The following is a 26,610-nucleotide window of genomic DNA, read 5'->3' on the forward strand; positions in this document are numbered from 1 at the left end:
GGTAAATAACAAATATGTTAAATATTCATATTGTTATTCGACGGCAATGGAGGGTTATTTTTGTTAATGCATCGAATATTCTTAATCCATAATCTTTTTCTTGAAGAAGAACTGAAACTTGTGTAAGCTTTCGTTGCCAGTTTGTGCCACCCTATATCTGTATCATGTGTGCGATGAGTTCAGAGATTAGGCGTCGGAATACATCCGGGGAGCAGAGAAAATTGAGAAACTGCAAGCTTGGACCCCATCTTCGTAAATGTTTACGTAACTTACAGTTATTTGTGTACACGTAACTACCATGGGGTTCTACAGTAATAAAGTTGAATCCGAACTTAATTCGCTCCTCGGTCTTCTTTCAAATAAATCGAAATTGCTTTTTCATAAAACTACCCATCTAATTAGAAAAATCGGTCGAACGAGAATATTTTGAAATCAAAAAACTGATACATCATATTTCAAATGTTAAGTATTTAGAAAACTTTATTTTTGAAAATAACGTTCAAAATACATTTCTTGTAATACATGCACATAAAAATATAGCATAAAACATCAGAAAATTTATTACCAATCATAAAGAATGATGGGATTAATTTCAGTAACTCTCACATAGAAATTGTTACTAACTAACAAAGTATTAAAAATGTTTGGTTTCATTTAAACCTAATTCTTCACTCCCTTTGTTCCATAACAAAAACTACGCCCTCCCTTGGTCTCAATAACTATGATTTTGCATAACATATAAGGTATTATTCATATTATGATTGTTTATATGCATTTAAAATCCATCATAACCTTATTTTCTGTGAATAAATCACAACGCTACTGTGTTACAGAAATACTCATTTCTAGTTACGAAATTTGAGAGCTTTTTGAGCCTGTCGACAACCAGGACTATTTGCTAGTTTTCAGCTTTCATCTGCTAAAATTTGTCGGAGAGCTCGTGAAACTCCCTAGTAGTATAGTATTGAAGATCATTATTTTTCAATATTACCTCATGTCTAGTAGTATCTACATCTTGTCTTTACAGTTTGGAAATAAAACAGATAGTATACCAAATGCACCCTTTTAATTTCATTACCAACATTTTATGTTAAAATAATTTTGAATAATGTACAGTTATCCTTTTAGCATAACAAAAGATGATTTGTTTTTTTCTATTTTCTTCAGCAGAATATTTTTTCTCGTATCCGTAGAACCGTCATGTCCCGAGACGTCCAAGGATTATTTCGCAATTTGTAGCTGAACTTTTATCCACTGATGTAGGGCGATTGTCTGGAAGAATCAAGTCTGTTTAGACCTTGGCCTCCTGTTCGTTTCTGGCTGTTCACACGTTGAGAGATTAGCAAAAAGTCGAATCTAGGCATCGATCCGTTTCTTATCGCTTTCTCACATGAACAACTCGCACCGACGCGATGAAAGCTAGCAGGGTCTGACTCTGGAGGTTCCCGGAACTTTTCCGAACTGGCTCCGAGACGTGATGAATGTTGAAAGGTTGGAAAGGAGAAAAGTGGGTACAGGGCAGCGGTAGCGCGATCGGAAAAACGTAATAAAAGGGAATTGGGAAAGCGTACAGCGACGAAGTCTTTTACTAAAGGACATTAAACTTTCGCAAAGTCGACGTGAAATTACGATTAAGTTCTTCGATTGTGAGTGGGAGCGGTCAGCTACTTATGACGAAAATAGCGATAAATACGTAGCCCGGGGGTGTAATAGGATCATTAATATCTATTTTAAGATGTAATGAAAATTTAAGTTCTCTTGCAATTTATTTACAAACGACCCGCTATAAAATATGTCCTTTTCAGCTTTTCATCAATGAAAATGGATAGGCGGAGCTATTAATATCTTTTGTTTAAAGCTTTTTGAGTAGCTGATTTTATGTTATGTGCTTATTAATTTTACTAAATATTCTCGGTAGATTTAGCTGGAGTACCTTTACCAGTCTAGCGTTCATCGAACCAAAATTAAGTTTTTTTCGTACAAGAAGCATTATGAATATACATTAATCATAAGAAGTACATTATGTGAGCAAACAAAATTAATGAAATATTTGAGAGATATGTAGATATAAATGAGAAACAATTCATGAGGTGCGTGTCCAATATGATGTTGATGACTTGATAACAATATGTCTCTCCATAGTTTACAAAACTAATATTGTATGGTGGATACTTTAGAACCCGATAATTATATAAACAAAACTTTTTCTGTAACTGTTGGTGTTGGAGGATTCCACATTGAACGTTAATTTATGTATTTATAATTAGACAGGTTGTTAATTTGTAGACTGAACAATGTAAACATCATCATCATAAGGTCGTCAGTCCTAAAATTGGTTAGACACGTCCCTCCCCTACCTTTGTTCTTCTTAACTTCTGTTTCTGACTCTAATATGTCTCTGACCAGACCTTCATGTCTGAGAAGAGGTGTCCTACCAACCTATCTTGCCTATTTCTTATTGACTTCTATAGAGTCCTCTAATCTCCTATTCTTTCTAATTCCTCTTCAATTTTAACTAACGGTACACCTTTAACAATCTTTTTCGAGTTTCTAAATTAATCGTTCGCGAGCATAGAAGTGACTTATTTTTATTAAAGGCGACCCAACCCTGTGTTATCCTCTGTTTTATATCCCTACTACTCCTTCCATACTGACTTATCTGACTTTTTAGATACTTAAAATCAGCCACTTCTTCTAATCTTTCGTCTCCTATCTTTATATTCGCTCTTTCCCTACTTTCTCTTCCCTTGCGTATACCAGTAGGTGTTTTTTACTTTTGTTTATTTTCATACAATACTGTCTTGTCAATACCGTTTCCATTTTATTTAAAGCTATCTCTAACTCCTCCTTGCTAGACTAATACTGCTATATCATCTGCAAATCTAAGCATACTAATCTTTGGCCCCTGTATATATATCTTTACAGTTGTACTGTCATTAATAATGTCGATCGCATCTTCGATGTATAAATTAAAAAGTAGCGGTAATATAAGCAAGTATATCAAAAAACATGTGGTAAATTACCAGTGTTAACATTTATATAATGATCACCTGATGAAGTAGAAAATTTACTATAATACAATTATTGCTGCGATATTTCANTAGTGGATCTATATGTTATTTACTTTATAGTATAGATACCAGTAATTCCTAATATATTTTGACATTTATTGCACAACTATTATGGTGGAGGCGCCGGGAAAATAGTGATTTTATTAATATCGACGATTATTTACAGCTTTCCCCACAGGCAACAGGTAGTAAAATGATTTTAATAAATCTACCGTAAAAAGTGTAAAAACTTCTAAAATTTTTTCTCAATAAAGAGCAGGCTTATATGGTAACATTATGGTGGAGGCGCCGGGCACAGTAATAAATATAAAGATTCGAACAACTTCAACAACAAAATTTAATAACAAAATGTTCTTTCTTGTAAAACATACATGTTTATTAAATGATAATGTTTCTCTTTTCATTTGTTGTACCCTATACTTAATTATCTTTGCAGTTGCATTTGTATGTACACTATATATGGAGAATTACAAACATTGTAGGCATGCATTTTAAGATGCAGTATTAAAATATTTATAGATGATAACAAATTCACACTTAAAAGTTGCAATAAAAACTAAAATCACTAAAAGAACGTAACAAATGTTGTGTTAAATCAGACCTTAAACATTAAAGTAGTAATGCAATATCGAAGCACTACAATGTACCTGTATATTTACCGAGTGAAACTTTATAGCGTTAATATGACATACAATTTCTAGAAAATCGAAACGATCGTTTTGTAGTTATATGTGTATGATAACAGCAAGTTATAGTTTTCTGTTTGGCAGTAATATTGATAATCCTTCTGTGGTCGAATACGATATCGCACAGTACCGTGAGCGACGCGAGATAGGGAAAGAACAACCCTCTAAAACTCAATATATTAGATGGATTTTTATTGCCATGTTCTCGGGGGTGTCGGCAATAATGCCTTATGCCATTGGCAAATTGATTCAGTTACGCTGGTTAGGTCGTTACTGCACTATGGGGATCTAAAACAATTGTTGCTTTCGCCTTCTGTGTCTTAATAGCGGACGCAATAAATTACCGCTAAAGGATATTACAAAACTGTGTAGGTACATGATCGTTATCGTTAGACTTTTACTACGACGACATTGCAAGTTAAGAAAGAAAAAAATTATTTTAGCGTGTTTTTTTTAAATCCTGATAGGTAACTGCTAAAAATTAGAGCATAAAAAAAAATACAACGTGTAATTATACAACACGCTACTGAAGTGAAACTTCTTCAGACACATACATACCGAGATAGGGGTTAAGGAATTGGTTTAATGGTATTATTTGTACACTATGCTTCGCAGGGGTGCAATGCTGATAGTAAATATACTATAGAATGTCTTTATATGCAACAATCACAGCTTTTTTGTCATTAGACAATACAACCGGCCGGTACCGATCTATATTAAATGCAGAACGCAATTAAAAGTACTTAATTGGATAAGGATTAATGCTGTATTGCTTAAAATCGCTTCGTAAATAAGGCATTATTTCTCGTAAAAAGTAAAGGATAAAAAACGGTTATTGTGAGTTATCCCTAAGAGATAGACATATACCATCCCGGACTTTTTTGTAGACCTTTTTAAGGTGTACAATACTGTAGTATATTATTTTGATCTATCTCGTAGGGTTCAGACAGCGTTTGCAATGTAAGCGCAAAAAAATGTATTTATTTACGACATCACATTACAAACCTCTAAAATTATCAGTGTTTCTCTACTATATTATTCATGTATTGTACCTATAAACCTTCCTCTTGAATTACTCTATCTATTACAAAAAAATCGAATTAAAATCCATTACGTAGTTTTAAAGATCTAAGCATAAGAAACGTTAGAAGAGCTAAACATATTTTTTTTTGAAGTTTCGACCTGAAACTTGAAATATAGGCTTGTAACTAAAAAATTGCGACTTGTAAATTCAAAATATCTAAAATCGAAATTCTGAGTTTAAACTGAAGCTACTAATACCTATCAGTATTGTGACGATTCTTGTCTGCATTTCAGTTGCTTTAGGTTGATAAATTAGTAAAGGTTTTCGCGACCAATAGGTGAACTGATGTTGTTCTGATTTGGGTCTAACGACCGTCATCGGTTGGAGTTGCTGTGCTTTAGGTTGGGTTAGGCTTGAGTAAGATTAGGTGTTGTTCAATCCTATAGGTAAAAGAATGTACCCACTTCGTTCGTAGTCAAATCCTTTCTTATTCAAAAATAGTTACTAATTTTATGATGCCATAGCACTGGGGTGGTAAAGGGGACATTGGTAAACCCCTAATAAATTAAATTGAGTCAATTATCAGCGAAAATATTAAAAATTTTATCAATTTTTGGACAAGGTTCGAACCAATTAGATTTTCAGGATTTGGAGCTTTTTAGAAGTTGTAAACGCGTAAAATTGTTTACAATAGAATTGCAATTTATTTTATCAATAGATGTAACGCCACTGGATCTTATAAGTGCAAACAGCAGCGTAGCAAACGAGCTTTGAATATGCCGCGAGGGATTCCGCACAATAGATGACGCATCGATCGCATGACGTATTCATTTGTCTTCCGCCTCATTGCTGTGCCACCCTCGATATTTCCACCGCTGGAGACGGCGAGCGGGTGACCGCCGGCGCGACGATGAGACAGTTTATTTCGAGTTCATTCAAGTAACATTAAACCGAAGAAAAGTTATTAAATCTGAACCACGGGAAAGTTATTGGTTTTCACATTTTCACAGATTGGTCACCGAAGTTCGATTACGATTAACTGAGTAAATAAAATCGTCCTGTCGTCTCGTCGAAGTTGGAGAACTTTTCAAGTACCTAAGATGAACCTACTTCAAACGAAGGAATTTTATGTCTATTCAAGTTCTGATTGATTGGTTCTTTATGGATTTTTGTGAAAAATATGAACCAAATAATCGCAATATTCAGCAGTTTTCATCGCTTTATTTTCCAGTTGTTTGGAAAATTCGTTTTTTTTCCGAAACTTTTGTTGGTTATTTGTAAATTGATGGTCGCAAGTGGTTCATTTTTCTTCGACTTGATTTACAAGTTTCTAACAAAATCCTACCTTTTTATAACCAAGCAAACACTTAAGTTTATCTGGAGTAGTACAGCTCCATTTTTAATAAAAGGATTTCCAGAATCGGTCCAGCAGTTTTCTGATACTTATCTATATACATATATCGAAACGAACAAACTAACATTCTTTTATTTTTCTTTAAACAATGTAGCGTTTTGTCTTCTTAATAAAATGGAAAACAAAACACTTAAAATTGAGTATTACTTTGAGTTTGTAAGCAGCAACATCAAACATAGACCTGGACAAAAAGGATCGAACAATAAATCTTCTGCATATTTCCATCCTACATTCATCTACTTGTTATAGACAGATTTTCAGGAAGATTTTGTATCTTTTTCGAAAGAAGTTAACTTTAATGACTTTCTCAGTTTCATTCTATATTTATTCTCTCCATTTTTAAGCCGAAGAAACTTATGAAAGCATCTCAGAAAGCGTTTCTGCGATGACCTTTCGAAGCACAACTTCTAACTTATTTAATATGTAATATTTTAGTGCACGTATTTGACAGTTCGAATAAGGAACTTTGAACATTCATTATTAATAAATGTAATTCATATATGTTTTTGTGTTCTTTGTGAGTATAGTAAATTGAGAAAGTTCAAGGGAGAATCCTAGCTTTGTTTTCGTATAGAACGGTTTTAAATTATCAAGTCATACATTTCTACTTTACTAATGTACTAACTACTTATTGTTATTGACATTCTAAATCAGTTTTGCTGGAAAAAGATGTTATAGAAAGCATTATCAGATTTTCCTGGTTGACTACTTTTTATGCGTTCTCTTCTCAATGACGAATCACGTCTAATAAGGGACTTAATGGACACCCCAAGAGACGAGCGGTCAAATAGAACCAGACAGGAGCTTTTAGCTTTTTAGGGTGCCGCGGGAAAGAAATGGGGAGGAGGGTTGTCGATGATTATGGATGGAATATATACATGCATATATATATATATATATACGTTCTATACCGTCGTACGTATTGCCGTTGTTAGCAACGCCACTAACGATGAACACGACGATAATAGTAATAACGATGCTTTTTCGCGATAGGAGACTGCATTTAAAGCCTGTCATTAACATTTCGAACTGAGAGGAGGAAGATATAAAATGATGTGTTCAGGTTTTCGGTATTTTGAAATTAAACTGCCATGTTTTATCTAATAAAGGTTTTTTACTCTACCGTACCTCCAAGCCATTAGTTCATATACATTTAAAGCTTCGAGACACATACTAAATCCTTTTTATAGTACGGAAACCTGCATTAAATGTTGGCTAACTAACAAAAGAAAGACGCTGCACCCCGTTGCACTCGTGCTCTATGTGTTGGGGTCGAATTCTGCACTCAAGTAAAGGAGTTTTTCTTACTACATTTTTGTGCGATTCCTCAACCAAAAGGTTTTGTAACAGTGTTGATCCAAAATCCAAAATAATTCAAATGTAACTGATTAGCGGAACCTTGATTACTTTTCCACGGAACCCACATTATGAATCGCAGCTCTAGACACGACGTTTCTAACTTCACTAGTTGCTACTCACTTAATTTTACCTATTGAAATACCTTAGTACAGCCCATTTCAATTTGTTAGAATTGTGACCTTGAAGAAATCTGCGCGAAGATAGAAAGAATACACACTAGGCGTGAGCAAGACAGAAATAATTGAAACGAGCTTGAACGAGCAGACCTCTCGATGGGTGGTCTTAGGAGATCGGCTAGAACTGTACAGTGCTAGACGAAACTGTTTAGCAATTTCTTAAAACAAAAATGTATATAAATTAACAATAGAAAACAACAAAGCAAAAGTTTTATAGGTGTGTAGAGCGTTAAGTTAATTCACTTGTTACTATTTTTGGCTAAATATGCTTTTAAATAAAGCATATTCTTAAATTTTAAGAAGGCAGTTTAAATAATTTTGCAAATGGTACTGTACACTTTCGTCTAGTTCTCGCTCGATGATCGGTGGAGAAATGAGCTCCGCAGACAAATATGATCGAATTTGGAATTATGCTACGGCGCATCCTAATAAAGGGAAAGGGCATATCTCTAACTTCTTGAAACGAACAGTACTAATTTATTTTAATGTCTAGTTCCTTTACGTATCTACCCTGTGTTTGTCGATTTGTTTCCTTGACTGCTTTTGTGTTCTCAAATTATCTATTATATTCCTAATTACAAATTCGATATTCATAATTATATATTTTTTCTATTTGTCTAACTCAAACTGTTTCTAATAACCTTTAACAGTTCCTATTTGAAAATACTCCCTTAAGCTATTAACTATTTGTTACGTTCCCTTTTCTAATGGCAATAAACAGGTAATAGTTTATTTCGTAACATGATCAACATTATTGCTAAAAGGCAAACATCATATTATATATATAAATGAATTTGCTAAATTCAGTATTGGTTAAAGACGTTGACAGAAGTTTTTCTTATTTGTAGGTTTGTGTGGTAAAAAGCCTGAACCGTATTACGGTCGTGAGATTGGAAAATTGCAGCAGTTCGCTCATGGGATCAAAGGGATCGTGTATGCTGTAGATGAAAGCACGATATTTATTAAGGGTTTTTCTTATGATGGAACTGGCCCAGATGCTTTCTTCTGGATTGGAAACTCTCCGAGACCTAGTCCTGATGGCTACATAGTACCTTATCCAGAGGATTACAGCGGAAGGTAATTTAAATTATGCATTTGCAGAAATCACTGGTTAACTACACATAGATAAAAAGGAGCTTAAACAGTTTGAAATAAGTTCTCATTTTTCTTACAATTAGTGAGGTTTAATTTATGTGAATACACGAAATAAAAGTAACATTAATTGTAAACGAAGTGGAAAGCATCAGGTAGTGCATAATAAAAGAGACCAGTGGCGGACTAAGGCAAATGCGGGCCCTAGGGAACATTGTAATTCCGGGCCTATTTTTCAGAAAATAAAATAAAAATTAATTACAAAAATTAAAAAATTTCATTTTCGGGCTCCAATAATTACGGGCCCCAGACACGTGCCTAGGTTGCCTAGGCCTTAGTCCGCCCTTAAAAGAGACAAAACGATATTGTAAATTTCACCTCAGGACCAACCCAAGGAACTAACAACTTTGAATGTAGACAGCTCGCTTTAAGAAGGTTGACATCATAGAAAGATTTCGATAAAACCTTGTTATTATCTTGAAAAATATAATAATATGGTAGTTCAAGATAAATATAAACAAATTGACATGCATTCTTATAAAAGCACCCTCTGCAGTGTCAACCTCAGTAATTTAAATGAAGTAACATTTTGTAAATAGTATCTTTATTGTAATTATAAAAATTTTTTACGGTTTTCATTCAAATTTGTAATACCATTTTATTTGAACTACTTAAATTGCATAAGGGATTTGAAAAGAATGCAGTACCTATACCTACTTTTTGACGGGGATTGACATTGACTTCAAGCTTCTTTACAACCAATTGCAGCAGCTTTTCCCAATTGTCTACTTTTTTATTTATAGCTCGTGGATCTTTCTTAACACCCACGTAAGAAAGTTTCCTGTTGTGTGGGAGTTCTAGCAAGTTCGAGTGAATTGTTTTCGAACTTTTCTCCTTTTACTACCTTTCGTTTGTAACTAACATTATTGGTAGCAGGGTTAACTCCAGAATCGTATCTTGTCTTTCTTGTAGTTCCATTATTTTGTATTTGTTACTATTATTGACGTACTTTTTTCTGTTCCACTCCTTTTTCATTATTCTTAATTTCACCCTTTTATTGTTTCATGTTCTTTAAATTGTTAGAATTGGATTAGAATTTCATAGTCAATGATGATTCATTTTGTCTCTTAGAAAGTTTAATTGTTCTACAAAATATTGCTTGATAATCGATATTACTTGTCAATTTTATTTGGTTTATCGTGTGATTACTTCAAAGTGTCAAAGGTGAATCTACACTATACCCTACGCTGACGTGCTTGCTTAAGTGATCCAAGGAAATCACAGAAAAACTTGGATCAGAGCAGACGGACCTGGAATCAAATCGGTGCCCTCCTCATTGCTGAGCAATGATGTAAATTTCTAGGACATACCGCTTAGTCTCTCTGATCCATTTTTTTTTTTGTGGAAAAGGGGTAAATCTTCAAAAGACACCCAGCCGTCCGTAAGACTAGGTAGTGTCGGATTTCCGAATAAAATATCTTCAGACCTATCGACTAAAACCCCTCTACCTCAAGCCGTTCTAGGGCCAATTAGGGTCCTCTTCTGGTCCTTTAACATCCTTGAGGTGGGTCGTAAGAAGCAGCTCTGAGCGCTGCTTCGAAAATCCAAGCGTTTCCACTGGGTTTACTTTCTTCAGTCACGAATTTGGGCGTATCAGTGAGCTGTATTGGTCTGTTTTCGTGTATTTTTATTTAAAAAATATTTATATTAAAAATTGATAACTTCAACGAGAAGATTGTAGACAAGTTTGCTTCTAATTGTAAGATAGAACTAACTTATAAAATACATTAAGTGAATAAATACTTTTTGCAATAAGGCCCACTTCATTTCATCACGAACCGTCACTGACCATGGTGGTACCTAAATAAACTTGTGCAATGTAGAATTTGACTTAATAACAATTAGAAACTCGCTCTATCGGGTTTCGTTTTAACCCCCCATTTATTTGCATCCACGCTGTCTGCTTTCAATTAGGTATGTAGGAGGAAAGCGAGTGGGCGGTCGATTGAAACTTTGATGGACCGACTGAAAATATCAAATGTGCACTGTGTACTCATTGAGTAAAAGTTATATTAAACCATCCAGTGGCATTAATGTTGCTTGCGACTCCGAATTATTAATGTTTGATCCTTGATAGCAGTAATTTAAAATTTTAACATTGACTTCAAGCTTTATTGAAAAAAAACCCTTTGTCTGATATGCGAATATCAAAGGTGAATCTAAAGTACATCAAAGGCCTAAAATAATAATTTGACTAATAATAATCTTACAATTAGTAAATGAGTTTAATGGTAGAGTTGATAACTACTTAGGTGGCAATATTGTTAATAATGGTAGATATTATGACATTGCAAATCATAATCATCACCATCATTATTATCACAGGGTGGACACGCACCTCCGTTCTTTCCTATTCTAATCTTCGCATATAAGATTAATAAAAAAATAAAAAACTACAATTATCTCTTAAAAAATGTAATTTTATAAAGAATTTATGTAAACTAAACATGATAAGTTTAGCTATACGCGTAATAGTTCAGGAAAGGCAAGAGTATGTGCAGTTCTACTTACAAACATAAGTTTTATAGCTATTATGTAAGGACAACCATGTATTACCGTCTTGGTAGTAAAAGTACCGCATTTTTGCAGTTTTTCTCGAATTTCCTTTTTCTTTTTAAATTAGTGAGGGATGACTATCGTCAGCGGAATTCTCATTGTACCAACGATATTAAATGCTTAGAAAAATGAAAACTTTCTCTTTTTATTAAAGAATAACAACTACTAATGCTTCAAGTTTATATTTACTACTAAGATTTAAATTATAAATTGTTAATTGCTATGTGATGTATACACTTACTGAAGCACGGTGTTTTTTTAAAGTTAAAAGTTAATAAAGCAGTAAAATCTTACAGCAAGCTTTTTCAGAGTCAAAAGAAATACAAACAACAGAAATCGGTATAAAACAAAATGAGTAAAAAAGTGTTTTCGAAGGATTGGAAGGATTAATTTTTAGAGTTTCGTGGCCAAATGTCAAGAAACATAATTCTTATAATATCGTCACGTCTGTCTGTCCTACCTTTATTTACTTATAAAACTTTTATTTTTATTTTTTGTTGATTAAGCACTCTAAACGTATTTTAATACCTATCATGTTGCGGGCGCTCTTTTTATTTTAATTTTATAGCAATTATTAATATTTTTTATTGAAATGTATGTATAAACTGTGAAAAGCCTCGTCGCTTATTGTCAGTGAAATTTTTATGCAGAAAATCATTCCGACATCTCGCTTGTAAAATAATGTTACAAAGAGGACAACTCCGAATTAAGACGAACGTAAAAAATATATGTCGTGTGCTATGTAAAGTATTTAGTGGACTGTGTTGGCTCTTTGGGATTTATTTCTCTCATCTCATCCTTTACGGTTATGATTTTAATACCGTCTCGCTTTCATTAAATAGCTTGGAGTTATCTTGCCAAACGGCGTAAGCCGATTACTTGGTTGCCACGGATACAAAACCGAACATTTGTAAAGTACGATTCCCCATTTGAAATCGCTGGGGTTGAAGCGTACATATATTATTTTCCTTGCTTTCCAACCAGCACCACAACGCAAAACGAAGAGAAAAACCTTTTCCGTCCCGTCCTGTTTTTTTCCTATTTACTTTCAAACGCTTCGCTAGGTTTAAAAACTTATGTAGCTCGCTCTCCCTTTAGTAGTAGTTCTACTGTATGTGTACAGTATTGACATAAAGTCTCTTAAACACTTCACGCTTACGTTCTCATATTCGTGTCGAAACTACTATACTTACCTGTTTAAAACATGGACACAATAGATGAGCTAAAATTCTATTTGTACGCAAGAAACATGGACAGTGAAGCATTTAATATGTTGATGATGAAAAGGCTGGGAATGAGGAAGCAATAGAAAAATAGGAAAAAAGGTTAGTTATAGACGTATTAGAGGCAGAAACAGGAGCAAAGAGGGGCAGATTATGATTAGATGTGATATGATTGATGAGCTAGCCACTGTCACCAAAATTATTTCATAACTGGACGACACGGACTTGGCAGAGCGGAAATTCTGGAATAGCTTCAGGGTTCCTTTCAGATAATGTAAATTGTAGGTACTCATCATCATAAGGTCGTCAGTCCTAAGACTGGTTGGACATGCACCTCCACTCTTTCCTATCCTCAGCTAATCTTTGCATTTCCCTAAAACTAGAACAGCTCACATTCTTAACTATTTGTGAACAGTAATCTAACGTAGGTCTACCTCTACTCCTCCTAACTCCTGTTTCTGCCTCTATCATGCCTGTCCTACCAACCTATCTCGCCTATTTTTTATTGAATTCCGTTGTCCTCTATTCTCCTATCCTTTCCAATACCTCTTCATGTCTCTGGCTAGACCTTCATGCCTGAGAATGTGTCCTACCAACCTATCCCGCCTATTTCTTATTGACTTCCATAGAGTCCTCTGTTCTCCAATCCCTGTAAAACCTTTTAATTTTTTAACCTTCTATATCCACGATATCCTTATCATTCGCCTGTAACACCACATTTTGAAGGCTCCTAACCTTTTCTTTTCCGCCGCGTCCAATGCCCATGTTTCGCACCCGTTCCAAACATACACCTTTAACAATCCTCTTCCAATCCAAAGGAATTCTGCTTAAATGCACTCAAAATTGAACAGAGAAACATACGATGTGATACCTTAGGTGCCGAAAGACGTTTTAGGTTCTTTAAATGTTTTTATGTGGAATTATGGATTCAAGTTAGTTTGTGTATGTAGTTCGGGAAGCTGAAAGATTACACTCCGAATATTAAATGTCCCTATCATTATAAATGCAAAATATACAGACGTGAGCTGTGTTCGAGCAAGGATCATATTATGTTCCCTGCCCGTCCCACGCTTCCCAAATTACCCTTCAAACGGATCATGTTAATCATAACGACAGAATTTCGTTCCGTAAAGGAAATGATTTCGTAAACAGGACGCTGTATTACCGGCAAACCATTCGCCTATTTAAATGTAAATGTTCGCTATCTGAGTTATTCATCTTCCCTTTTCGCACTGATTAAATACACTGTAACATCCCCTGTCGTCAGTCGCACTGCCACCCTCCCAACTGGTCTCTATCGGCCGTGATGATGGGGTGCCCAACCACCCTCCTTTTAAATCGACGAATTATTAAGCGGATACAACTATTATCATTAAGTTCATTTGGATAAGGTCCTGTCCGTATAAACATATAGATTTAAAAGTAGACTTAACTGCAGTCATTAGTCGAGTCTTTTTTAACGAAGTTGAGAAAAAAGTGTTCATTTTTTGAATGAGCCATTGTCACTTGCTATTTTTGCGAAAAAACACGATTCTTAATTTTTTTGAAACTTTGAGACTTAACTCAATTGACTTAGAAGTAAAAGTTTTCATTTATTTGATTACTATACAGTCTATGAGACTGGAATTCTCTATTTTCTTTGTCAGGGTACCAAAAGTAATTGTTCAATTTTATCTGCTATATCTATCGTTTAATTGCTCCTCGAAATCCATACCGTTCATATAAGGATTCATATTAACGTTTTTAAATTTTTATCATATTATTGCATCCTTATTTAGAAATTTTTATTCAAATTCCTCCGTTATACGTTCTGTGAGAATAACAACAAGTCTAACAAAAATGATATTACGAATTAGGATTTCTCGAAAGCTACAACATCTGCAATTTTAGATTCCAGTTCAAGAAAGCTTTTGACTTGTGACATTTCTATGATTTAAACATATGTGAAAATATCCTTCCTTAAAATTAAAGCGTTTGAATTTCTTGTACCTTATAAAGTATATGTCGCAGTTCCCAGAAAAATAAAAAGAAAATATCTGGTGGTACAGCCTGTAACTTATAAAATTTCCATTAAATTATTTTGGCTGTTAACTATTCGAAAAATATGTTGGTCAGTATTACTTACCAATTGCAACGTAAAATTGTAAAGTTTCTGGCAAGAGTGACTGTTGCAAACTAATAGATAGACTTCAACTATTCCTTTTAGGAACCACAAGAACCCATTAAAATTTAGAAAAGCTAATCTTATCTACAATAATTTGTTTAGCGGTTTTATTCTAATTACCTATGTTTCTGTAAACATTTCGTTATTAACTGTTTTTTTTAAAGGGTTTATACCTCCAAAAGATATTCTTATCTCAAAAAGATATTTATATTCGCATACATGCCTATAATTTTTTCCAAAACATAACCAAAAAGATAGTAAGTTAAGTAGCTATATAAGCTATATACCAGGGTCATAAACAGACTGTATAAATAGGACAGGCTCAAAATAAATCCAGAATTTTTCCCCGTTAATAGGTATATTTGTACATACTTCGTAATACTTTCGTTAATTTTGTTGGTAGTACTTGTTACATAAATATGAGTACAGTAAAATACTTAGTAATTCGATTTGATCCTTTCTGTACGAACAAAATCGTTCAAAAACTCAAAATATTGAGTTCTTTTATTAATTAGTATTTAATTGTACATACAAAAAGATTAGAAAAGTTGTAATCGTCGGTTCTTTTTCTGATTAACAAGGGTCAAATTTGGCATTCGATGATAGTCGTTGTGGATGGATAATTCTTGTCAACATAAGGAAAGTATAAGTCAGAAATTATATACGTAGGAATCTAAATCCCTAACAAGTTCAGGCTGACGGCTTTGCAGCAGGCTCAGGCACACACTCGGCTACGACCCTGGACTACAGCCAGTAACTTTTTCAATATTACAAGTTAATACCTACTGACGAGGATTCATATATATTCACATATATTTCTTTATATTATTGTTCATTTACTTTTGTGTAGAGACCAAACTAACAATTCTCTAGATTTCTTTTCTACTCAGTAATAATTAATGTTCCATAATATGGTAAACTTTGAAGAGAATTCTCTAACAGCTTCGATTATTACGCTCAGTTTCAATTATTATCAGTTACATTATCCTTATAGCAGTATTAGCATCTAGCAAGGAGGACCTAGAGACAGCTTTAAATAAAATGGAAGTGGTTCTGACTGATCAGTACTGTATGAAAATAAATAAAAGTAAAACTAAAATACTGATATGCAAGGGAAGAAAAAGTAGGGAAAGAACGAATAAAAAGATAGGAGACGAAAAATTAGAAGAAGTGGCTGATTTTAGATATCTAGGAAGTCAGATAAGTGAGGATGGAAGGAGTAGTAGGGATATAAAGCAGAGGATAGCGCAGGATCGTGTCGCCTTTAATAAAAAGAAGTCACTTCTATGCTCGCGAACGGTTAATTTAGAAATTCGAAAAAGGTTGTTAAAGGTGTGTTTGGAGCACGGCGTTGTACGGGTGCGAAACATGGACAGTGGGAGTGGCGGAAAAGAAAAGGTTAGAAGCGTTCGAAATGTGGTGTTATAGGCGGATGATGAGGATATCGTGCGTAGAAAAGGTAAGAAATGAATAGAATAGGTTGGTAGGACACCTTCTCAGGCATGAAGGTCTAGTCAGAGACATATTAGAGGCAGAAACAGGAGTTAGGAGGGGTAGAGGTAGACCTAGGTTAGATTACTGTTCGGAAATAGTTAAGGATGTGGGTTGTTCTAGTTTTAGGGAAATGCGAAGTTTAGCTCAGGATAGGAAAGAGTGGAGGTACGTGTCCAACCAGTCTTAGGACTGATGCCCTTATGATGATGACATTCTCCTTTTTATTCTACGTTTCTAATTCATGAGTATTCGACGAGAACCCCAAAAACCGTAGTTTTCAAATAACAAACAGGAGACTGCTTAGCCGTAATGCCTCCTATTCACAGTTCTTCCCCATCAACGTAGAGTGGGCGAAGAAGAAATCCTTTCGCGATCTGCAACCGTTTTATTCGAATTGTACGGGGATCATTGAAATTCCCGCTATATCCCTCTGAATGCAGTTGCAAATCCTTCGAACGAACAAAATCGAATCGCGGCAATCCAACCCCACTCCACGGCGCGGCACAACTCCGTTCACTCGTGGACGGGACGAAGAGGGTTGAAGGAAATCGTGACAATCCCTTGATCAGTTGATGATAGCGTAATATCGACTCTGTTATACAAGGACGAACGAGGGGAGGGAAAGCCAAAGCAATGAAAACGGATAAAAAGCGAAAGACTGGAAAAATTAATGACGTTTTATTGGAGTTTACGGCGACTTTTGGCTCTCCATTAGCGTCCTTTATAGGAGAAAACAGAATTGAAGGAATTATGCCAAGACAAATACATGCTGATAAACAGAAAAAGGTTTTGATGTGGTTTGCACAAAATTGGGTTCCGTATTGCCGGGTTAGTGTCGATCATCTTAAAAACGTAAGATCAAGAATGCACTTTCATTAATAACGGTTTTAGAGCAGTACATCTAGTAAAAAGGATACCAATAATCCCAAATTACCTTTTCTAAAACAAACCACTTCATTTTTAGATATCTCCAGATTTAGGAAACTCAGCATAAATAGTATTTTCATTCCATCAATCAATAAACGATGTTTCGCCTTCAGGTAAGGCGAAACGTCGGTTGTAGATTATCACAATGAAATCCTTTTGGTCCTAAATTGTTTCGATCTTAAGAGTAATTACATATTTTCATTTCTTTTGGTAACGAAACAGAATTTTGGAAAAACAACCAGTAATGAGATTCCTATGGAAGATACAAATTGATCAGTTGATAACAATAGCGTAATATCGACTTTGTTACACAACGTCGGGGGAAACCAAAGCAATAAAAATGAATAAAAAGCGAAAGACTGGAAAAATTAATGATGTTTTATTGGCATTTACGTCGACTTTTGGCTCTCCATTAGCGTTCTAAAATGACTCTCTATCGAAGAAAACAGAATCGAGCCAACAATGACATGGCTTTTGATTAATTATTCATTTTTTAATAGAGGAATCCATGTCTTCTGGAAAGTAACATCAGAAAAACGCATTTCCTTTTTGATATTGCATTATAACAATCTAAGTTTAAAACTAATCTAAAATACGTTTATTTGAGGTGTTAATCAATAACGTGTGAAATTATTATTACGCTTTTTGATAATATCTCTTTTTAGATTGTACAATAATTTGTAGCTGAACGTATAGAAAATGATTGATATGTTTATTACAATAAGATATAGATCTTTGCAAAACAAGGAATTGAAATATTATATCTTTTTTGTAGGGAACCCCCAGTTCTTGGAGAACACAACAATTCTGACATTATCCTGAGACTTCCTATGGGAAAAAGATTAAAAGACATCCGATGGTTGTCAGTATGGTGCAGAAGATTTACTGTAAGTAATAATATCGGTTTTTTACTGAACAATTTTCATCCCTATAAAAAAATTAGTAAAATAAAAGGAAACAAACAATTATACAATTTATCATATCTGTATTTAGAAGATATTTTAAAAACATAAAATTTGGTCTCTCATATTACCCTAGGTATTACCCTAACTAACAAAACAAAAATGTCTTATATATTTACATACAAACAAACCTAATAATAATTCTATCTATTCACCGGAGTGACAGTTTCCGCTAATCAGCGAACAACGGCAGAGTTACCAGTTCTGATCTTGTGCTTGAACTGGTTACGTGTTAACTAATTCGTAGCCATGTTGCTAACTTCATACCGTCAAATTTTCTTTAGCTATACGCGCGCAACTTCCGTTGCCTACTCAAATTTTACTCTCAACTCACCAAAAGAAGTAAAACTCCTAACGTGAAACTTCATTAATGGAAACAGAATGATAGATTAGATAACAAAAGAAACACCTCGAAGAAAATCTAAATGTAGGATGTGTGGTTTTTTTAGATATTTCGATAAAATTCAGAACTTTTTTTGTAAGTCCCACTAAAAAGAGCAAGTCAAACGTGTCGTATCACGTTGGGACATGTCCCCTGATTTTTTTCTTTATCAGGGGGTAGGTAGCAGTCCGGAACGCATATTATATAGTAGCCGTAGTAACGTGCCCTTCCATTTCCGGATGAAAGAGGCCCTTTGCGCCATCAGCAACAGCCGTGAAGCGACGGACGTAGCGCGCCACTACATTACGCTGTGGAACGTCGAAAGCTTTTGTCTTTGGCCGACGGCCTCATTTGCTCTGTTCTTCTGCGGCGTGGCGTGATTTTGAACGTTTGTCACCGAGCTTTTGTGTTAAAGCAGACGGCGAATAATTATTAGCGTTTATAACGTTCGTTCGTCAACTGCTATGCATTTATTACTACAACATTGAACTTGATGCATGACTATAAATTTAAAGAAGCGTTTTCCGCACCAGTCACTTTATTAAATCTATTTTCGCGATAGGTACTTGAGATACTTACATGGTATTCCGTTGGAATTAATTGGAATTAATTGGAAGCAAATTACTTTCTACTATCGTGGCTTTTAATTGTTGAGGATTTTCAATGAAAACTATCCTGTGTCAGACTTCCAGATGTTTACTGACACAATCACGTTCATAAGCATAGAAATTTTCAGAAATTTTTTCATTTGCTAGGTTCGAAAAACAAACATAAGTAAATTACATTTTTATATTTACAACAAATAAAACTTCAGTTACGATTTTATTGCATACTATACAAGGGACATCGTTATCCTAGGAACAAAAGCTTCACCTAAATTGATCCAACTCTTTCGAACGGTGCAAACAGACAGACAGATAGGCAAATATTTTGATCATGCTTCAATATTTTGTTCAATAAATTGTTTCTAATTCGTTATAATTGTTACTTACATCATACTTCTTTATTAACAAATCCAATAAATGTATCGTAATACTGGACAGTTCTAATTTACTCAAAAGAAGTTGTTGTTCCTGACGGTTATTATTTCTGTACAATAGTATTTAAGTTGATAATACTATCAGATACTGTTACTGTCATTGTTTTGCGTGTTGAAAACAGAACCCGAATAAAATAAATCAATACTACTTTATTTCAGTTAACTCTTTTCTTGTTTTGGTTATCGGCTTACCCTTGCGGTTAATTCCAAAAGCCCTAAATTACTGAAAGGGAAGCCACACGTACATTGTGGATTACCCATTCACTTTAACGGTTTCTCTAATCATTACATGCTTTTGTTGAACATCACGTATATGTAAATTCGAAATGTTGGTACAAAATGCTTTTCGAAATATACCACCTTTTAGAACCAGCATTATTTTACTGCATAAAATACATGTTGATGAAGTGGAAGAGGTTTTGATGGGTTTTGCTGGGCAAAATCTGTCTTGACGTTGTTGTGTTAATGTTGGTCTTACTAAAAACACACGATCAAGAACACATCTTTGCATTAACAACAGTCAGACTCATAATTGATGCTGTCTTGATTCGGGGGTTTAAAGGTCGTCGTTGACTGGAGTTGGAAGGACCTCTGAAGAAGCTTGCTTAATAAAGTTTCGCTAGCAAGCTTCTCCAGAGGTCCTTCCATCTTCGATACTGGACCTAGACAACTCAGAACATATGTACATATCTCTATTTTGCTAATTCACAAAATACCTTTTCTGAAGGTGAAACTTTGTATATTTTGACACAATAAACCCTAAGGTCTGAATATTATTGAGTACTTACTTTCTACGTTTTCAAAGCGTAACAGCATTTTCAATTTTTTGGAAGGAAATACATCTAAGTGGATATGTAAGGACAAGCCCCAATTGATTGACTAATTATGTAGCCGAAAAAACTTAAGCTAGAAACTGAAATTTGGTCGAATCCTTCAGGGGGTAAAAGTCTTCTTCTTCCTTCTATAATAGATCTATGACCTGTTCCTTCTTCGATTTGACCTCATCCTGGATCTAAATTGTCACTCCATCTTTTCCCTGGCCTCTCCTGCTTATACTACTTAGATATTTATGTCTTGCGATTTTTACTAATCTATCTTCTGTCATTCGGTTAATGTGTTGTTAAAGGAAGTAAAACTACTCCAAATATTTCATAAGGAAATTGTCTTTTGAGTCTGAGTTTAATTTTGGACTGGAAATTTCTCCGTTTTTGAAGTTATAGACCCACGAAAATTGGTATATGGATTTTTGGCTAAATGAGAAACGTGTTTTAGAAAAAGTAACAAAGTAAGAGGCATTATTCTTGTATGTATTCTTGGTACCACTTTAAAACAACTGTAGAAGCCCAAAAATTGATGAATTTGTTTGCATTTCTTAGATAATATTAAAAAAATAAGGACGATAGATCTCATGTTTAGATTTATATCATTTATATTTACATATACAAAATCTAATTGATTCAATCAAAAGTTGTGATTCTCCAGTTTGAAGATTCGTCTCAGTACGAAACGTTTTCCGTGTGTTTTGGGATAAAGAAAAAACAGATTATTAGAAACGTTTGTCGTTTTCTTCCACTAGACCTAACTTTGTTTCTTTTGAACTTGGACGTGCTTCATATTTTGTGGGTGCATCTTTTGCGTGAGTGTCCACGTAACGCGCGCATCATGGAGGTGGCTGTTTTGGCTGCGGCGCAACTTAGCCGACGACGTTGTCGTCGTCGGCGGTTTTGATGGGTGGTTCGGGGGTGGTGCCGTCGTTTGTAACGTAACTTCGATCGATGAGCTGCGCAATTTAGCGCGTCGCGACGCGAATTTTTGATACACAGTTGCCAAAATGGCTGTCCAATCTCGGCCTGGCCAAAAAATTTAGATCTATTCTCCATTTCATCCCTTAGTTTGGATAATATTAAATAAAGTTCAAGGCAATTAAGGGTTGGAAGGTTTTTATTTTCGAAGAACCAACACCGACGTTTCGCCTCTATTTGGAAGACTTTTTCAAGACTACAATGTTATATTATAGTAATGTAGGACAATTAAATTGAATGTACACTTATTAGGTTTTTTAGTTTTGTAAGAAAATGTAACTGGCATTTAATATTAAAATAAACAGCACAATTATAAATAAACTAATAAATAATTAAATCAAAAAATTTAGAGTATGCCTTTCGACCTTGAAAAAAGGTCGCCATGTAAAACCAAAATGTTAGCAAAACAAATAAATAACTACTTAGTGTTCTAAATACTGATAGATTTGTGGTTTTCAGTATTACACGAAATGGTAATATTTCCAAAAAAAGAAAAATATCTGTCGAGATAAATATTCCTAACAATGTATGTAACAATCATATTTGTAAAGTTTTTCTATTAACATGATTAAAAGGGTGATGTGTCTTCTAAACAACATTCATCCTTTTGTATAATAATTTAAAGGGCTAAATGATAACGTATCAATTCTGTTAATGGATTCTAGAAAAAGGTTTATTGTTTGCTCCAGGTGGATTTCGGTGAAGTGTTCATCCCACCAAATTTAGAGGTTCCGAAACCCCGCGTGCTCCCAGAGTTTAAAAGATTGGCTCACGGTTTGCGTTCGGACAACATAAGTATCCTAGATGCTAAAACATTCTACATCCCGAATTTGCATTACGATGGTGCCGGGCCTGACGCGTATTTCTGGGTGGGCAACGGAACAGAACCTTCTCCTTTCGGTATCAAAGTGCCAAATGAGATGGGATCGTTAGATCCTCTTCGGGGATATCAAGGAGAAGATATCGAAATTCAATTGCCCGGAAGTTTAACCGTTTACGATATAGACTGGCTCGCTGTTTGGTGTGTACAGTATCGGCATAATTTCGGACATGTTATGATACCCAAAGATCTTGATGTTCCCCCAGCTCTTGGGCAAACGAAGATTTCGGTAAGTATATGATAACGCCGTTATTTGTATTTAATAAATGGATTTGCTTGTTAACTAGTGTATTTCGTAGAGAATGACTTAAGCATGAACGTCATAAAATACATTTTGATACTAGGTACCTACATATATTAGAGAAATGTAAAAAAAATATTTTCAACATATTTTGATATGCATACAGTAGAAGATTATTGTGTTTATTGATTCCTATGCTCATGAAAATAATTGCTGATTTAAGAAAAGTTTCTGTTGATATTATTAGGAAATTTGATTTCTTTTGTAATTAAATGCAATTTCAAAACAAACATACAGAATAGAGTACTTACACTTGGTTGAAATTTATTATAAAAAATAAATGAAACACTAATTCAGATTTCAGTAAATTTACTGATTAAACTTGGAGATCGTTTTATCTTCATTAAAAGTTGACTTTAATTCAAGCTCAACCTAAACTTCTCATGAAGCTAAAGTTTAGCGAAACGATAGTTAAGTTTAATTAATAAATCTGTTGAAATCTACATTAGTGTTTCATTTTTTTAAAACAAACGACCTCGCTACATTTCGATGTGTAGATCAAAAGTCTCAAAGGGGACTAAGTTGTAAAAACTCATCTTTTTGAAATGAGCCTTCTGTAAGGACTTCTAAGTGTATAGTACACCTCAACGTCATGGTGTAGGTACTTATGGAGTAAGAAAGTTGGTGTACTGAGAGGTGTAATCAAACATTTAGAAATAAGAATCAAGAAAATTTATATTACAGAGTATAAAAAAATGTGTAATTTATTTAATTTTCAATTTAAAATCTCCTACTTTCAATTTTCGTTTTTCCTCGAAACAAAAAAACTGTGTGGGTTTGGTGAACGCTTCTGTTCGTAAGAAAGTTGAACTTACAATTTTGATAATAACGAACGATGAATTAAAAATGTATCATCAAAAATACACCCACGAAAGCTAAAAGTCGATATTGACTTTCGATTAATATTCTGACCTTATATAGTAATTTGTTTTTCTCAAATTAATGTCAACTGTGTAATATGTCAATTATATTATCTATTATTTTTGAAATGATTAATATAAATGAAATCGTTACAAAAGTAATGGTTAATGCAAATAATTTACCTACATTATGTAATGGAATGAATTCACACCAAGCCTATTACCCCTTTTTAAGAGTAATGGAAATATCTACTGTCGAATAATATTACTCCATTACTCATTACACAACTACAGCTTCAGCAAGAACATTTAAACGATTGCTCTTCTTTTTCATAGAAAAATGGTGAATAATATTAATGTGTGTACCACCTTAATTAAAATAACCTCACTATCTAAAGCCTAAATCAGGGAAAAAGCTGGTTACTATAATTTTGATTAGATAAGGAGTGATTCTTTTATTAAAAATTGTTCTACAGCAGTATTTTACCCGATATGTACATCTGCTTCCTTTTGTGGCAAGCCGTTTCACCACCCTGCATTATTTGCTTCTTTGTGATCTTGGATGCGACTCCTCCATTATAATTAATTCCCTATTTAAATAAGCGCTAATTGAACTACTGATCCAGTAGGCAAGTAGGTGTTAGCCTGCAGTTTTAAATAAATATATTTATATGTACCGATTTTGTACCATTAACCTAAATAAGAATTTGTAACAATTTTGCGACAAGTGGTTAATAACTTTCTAATTAGACTTATTTTCCAACAGCCGCCTTGGTGGTACAATCCCGTAAGTACAAGTAATGCTTATGATGACTATTGAAGCACCGCATTCATTTACCCCAAGCATAAAAAAAATAATAATAAAATAGCTCGCCCTTAATCGCTTTTAATAAATTACCTTGACATATATATATATATTTCTATTACTATCATAGCGATATTTTTTTATGTGTGAGTGTGAGTTTGTTTCACTGTTGTAATCGCTTTCTAATTTGCACAATAAAGACTTGTAAGGATTGCGAGGTCTCGTTTATTTATGTTTGTTTTCCCCCTTCGTGAAGACGAGTACAACCAGCAAACCTTCAACCCCCACAAATTGTCGAGAGCTTTTGAATGGACGTCTTCAAGTTCGATGGGTGATGAAGGACGATTTGGTCGAAATTACACTTTCAGCAAAAATGAGAGAGGACCAATATGTCGCTTTTGGATTATCCGGATCCTCAAGTAAACCACAAATGGTAAGAAAGTATACGAGGGTGGATTGATAAGTTTCCGGCCTAACCAAGAGATGACGCCACTAGGCCTACCTTGAGGTGACATTCTATAGTACCATCCTTGGATAGCTTGTAGCTATAGTTTCAGCCCGATCTCCTTGCTAGTGTAGGTTTGACAGCACGCTGAACAAGACGCCTCTGTGGTTTTCGTAAAAATGGAAAAGCAGGAAAATCGTGCTGTCATCAAATACTTTTATTTGAAGGGGTTAACGCCGAAGGAAATTAAAAAAGAGATGGACTCAACACTGGGGACATCCTCCCCGTCATATTCAACCGTTAAGCAGTGGGTTTCCGAGTTTAAAAAGGGTCGTGTGAGCACCTCTGATGGGCCTCGCTCAGGACGCCCCGTTGAGGTCACAACTCCAGATATGATCGAAAAAATTCATCAAATAGTGCTGGGAGACCGCAGATTGAAAGTGCGTGAGATAGCTGAGACCTGTAAGATGTCATATGAACGTGTGCAACATATTTTGCACCAACATTTGCATATGGAAAAGCTCTGTGCAAGATGGGTGCCGCGTTTGCTAACAGTCGACCAAAAATTGATTCGAAAAAACATTTCTACCGCAAATTTGTCATTGTATAAGCGTAATCCAAGCGAATTTTTGCGTCGATTCGTAACCGTTGACGAAACGTGGGTCCACCACTACACTCCTGAAACCAAAGAACAGTCTAAACAGTGGATTGGACCAGGGGAACCAACTCCAAAGAAGGCAAAAACAATTTTTTCGGCGAACAAGGTTATGGCTACTGTTTTTTGGGATGCAAGAGGTATTATATACATTGATTACCTTGCAAAGGGTAATACTATCACTGGTCAATACTACGCAGACTTATTGCAACGTTTGAGCCACGAGGTGAAAATTAAACGACCTCATCTGGCGAAGAAAAAAATCTTGTTTCATCACGATAACGCACCAGCGCACACGTCAATCGTTGCGACGGCTAAAATCAACGATCTAAAGTTTGAATTGATGCCGCACCCTCCTTACTCTCCAGACCTAGCCCCGAGTGACTATTTTCTGTTCCCTAATCTCAAAAAATGGCTTGGCGGTAAGAGATTTGCGGACAATGAAGAAGTAATCGAAGCTGTAAATGGTTATTTTGAGGAGCTTGACGAATCAGTCTATAGAGATGGCATTAATAGACTGGAACACCGCTATGAGAAATGTATCAGCCTTGGAGGAGATTATGTTGAGAAATAAAAAAAAAATTTTTTAAAAACCTTGTTTTTCTTGGTCAGGCCGGAAACTTATCAATCCACCCTCGTATTATTTGACAGGTAAAGAAACTACAGCAAAATGTGTATGATTTCAAAAATTGTTGAGATTTCGTAATTCAAAAATATTGTTCGGTTAGGGGTTATTATTAAGGTTTTTCATTTATTAAAAGTTTTTAGTAAACAAGACTTACTTGTACTTATTTTTTGAAAAATTGTTTCAAATGTACTTAAAAACCTTTGTCAATTATAAACGTTGTCGATAAACTTTTACATTTAAAACAGTAATTTTGCGAAAAGCCTGCTTGCATATACAGTGTAAACTCTTTATAACGTCACTCGATTTAACGACAAACTCCTTAAAACGTCGAAATTGCTTGACTTTGGTTGGTTTACACTGTTTTCTATACAATATTACACCCTATATAGCGTCACGCTCACTCTATTTAACGACAACAATGCGGCATTATAAATCATTAAGCAGTACTTTCTAAGTTGCCGAAATAGATAAGAATTGCAGCTGTGTACGTTGTTGGAGAAGACGATCCTGTCCCTCCACCAAGCATCAAACAAGCTCTTGCTGCAGCGAAACTATTAAAAAAATACTTTTTATATAATCAAATTGATCCAGCAGTATCTCAAGAT

General features: G+C 34.6%; 1 protein-coding gene across 4 annotated transcripts in view; it reads left to right on the top strand.

The window, feature by feature from the left end:
* The window catches only part of LOC108732699 (protein Skeletor, isoforms B/C), a 47,464-nt gene that overhangs the window by 11,903 nt on the left and 8,951 nt on the right, over positions 1-26,610 (top strand). For 2 of the 4 annotated variants that reach the window (XM_018463644.2, XM_018463645.2), the window contains 5 exons: positions 8,579-8,807; positions 18,022-18,133; positions 22,121-22,540; positions 24,239-24,259; positions 24,534-24,710. In XM_018463644.2, the coding sequence (XP_018319146.1) occupies positions 8,579-8,807; positions 18,022-18,133; positions 22,121-22,540; positions 24,239-24,259; positions 24,534-24,710 (959 nt within the window). The remainder of the gene's footprint in view (positions 1-8,578; positions 8,808-18,021; positions 18,134-22,120; positions 22,541-24,238; positions 24,260-24,533; positions 24,711-26,610) is intronic. The other 2 variants (XM_018463646.2, XM_018463647.2) reach the window with 2 other exon arrangements.

This window comes from Agrilus planipennis, unplaced genomic scaffold (assembly GCF_000699045.2).
Source record: "Agrilus planipennis isolate EAB-ADULT unplaced genomic scaffold, Apla_2.0 scaffold56, whole genome shotgun sequence".
NCBI lineage: Eukaryota > Metazoa > Arthropoda > Insecta > Coleoptera > Buprestidae > Agrilus > Agrilus planipennis.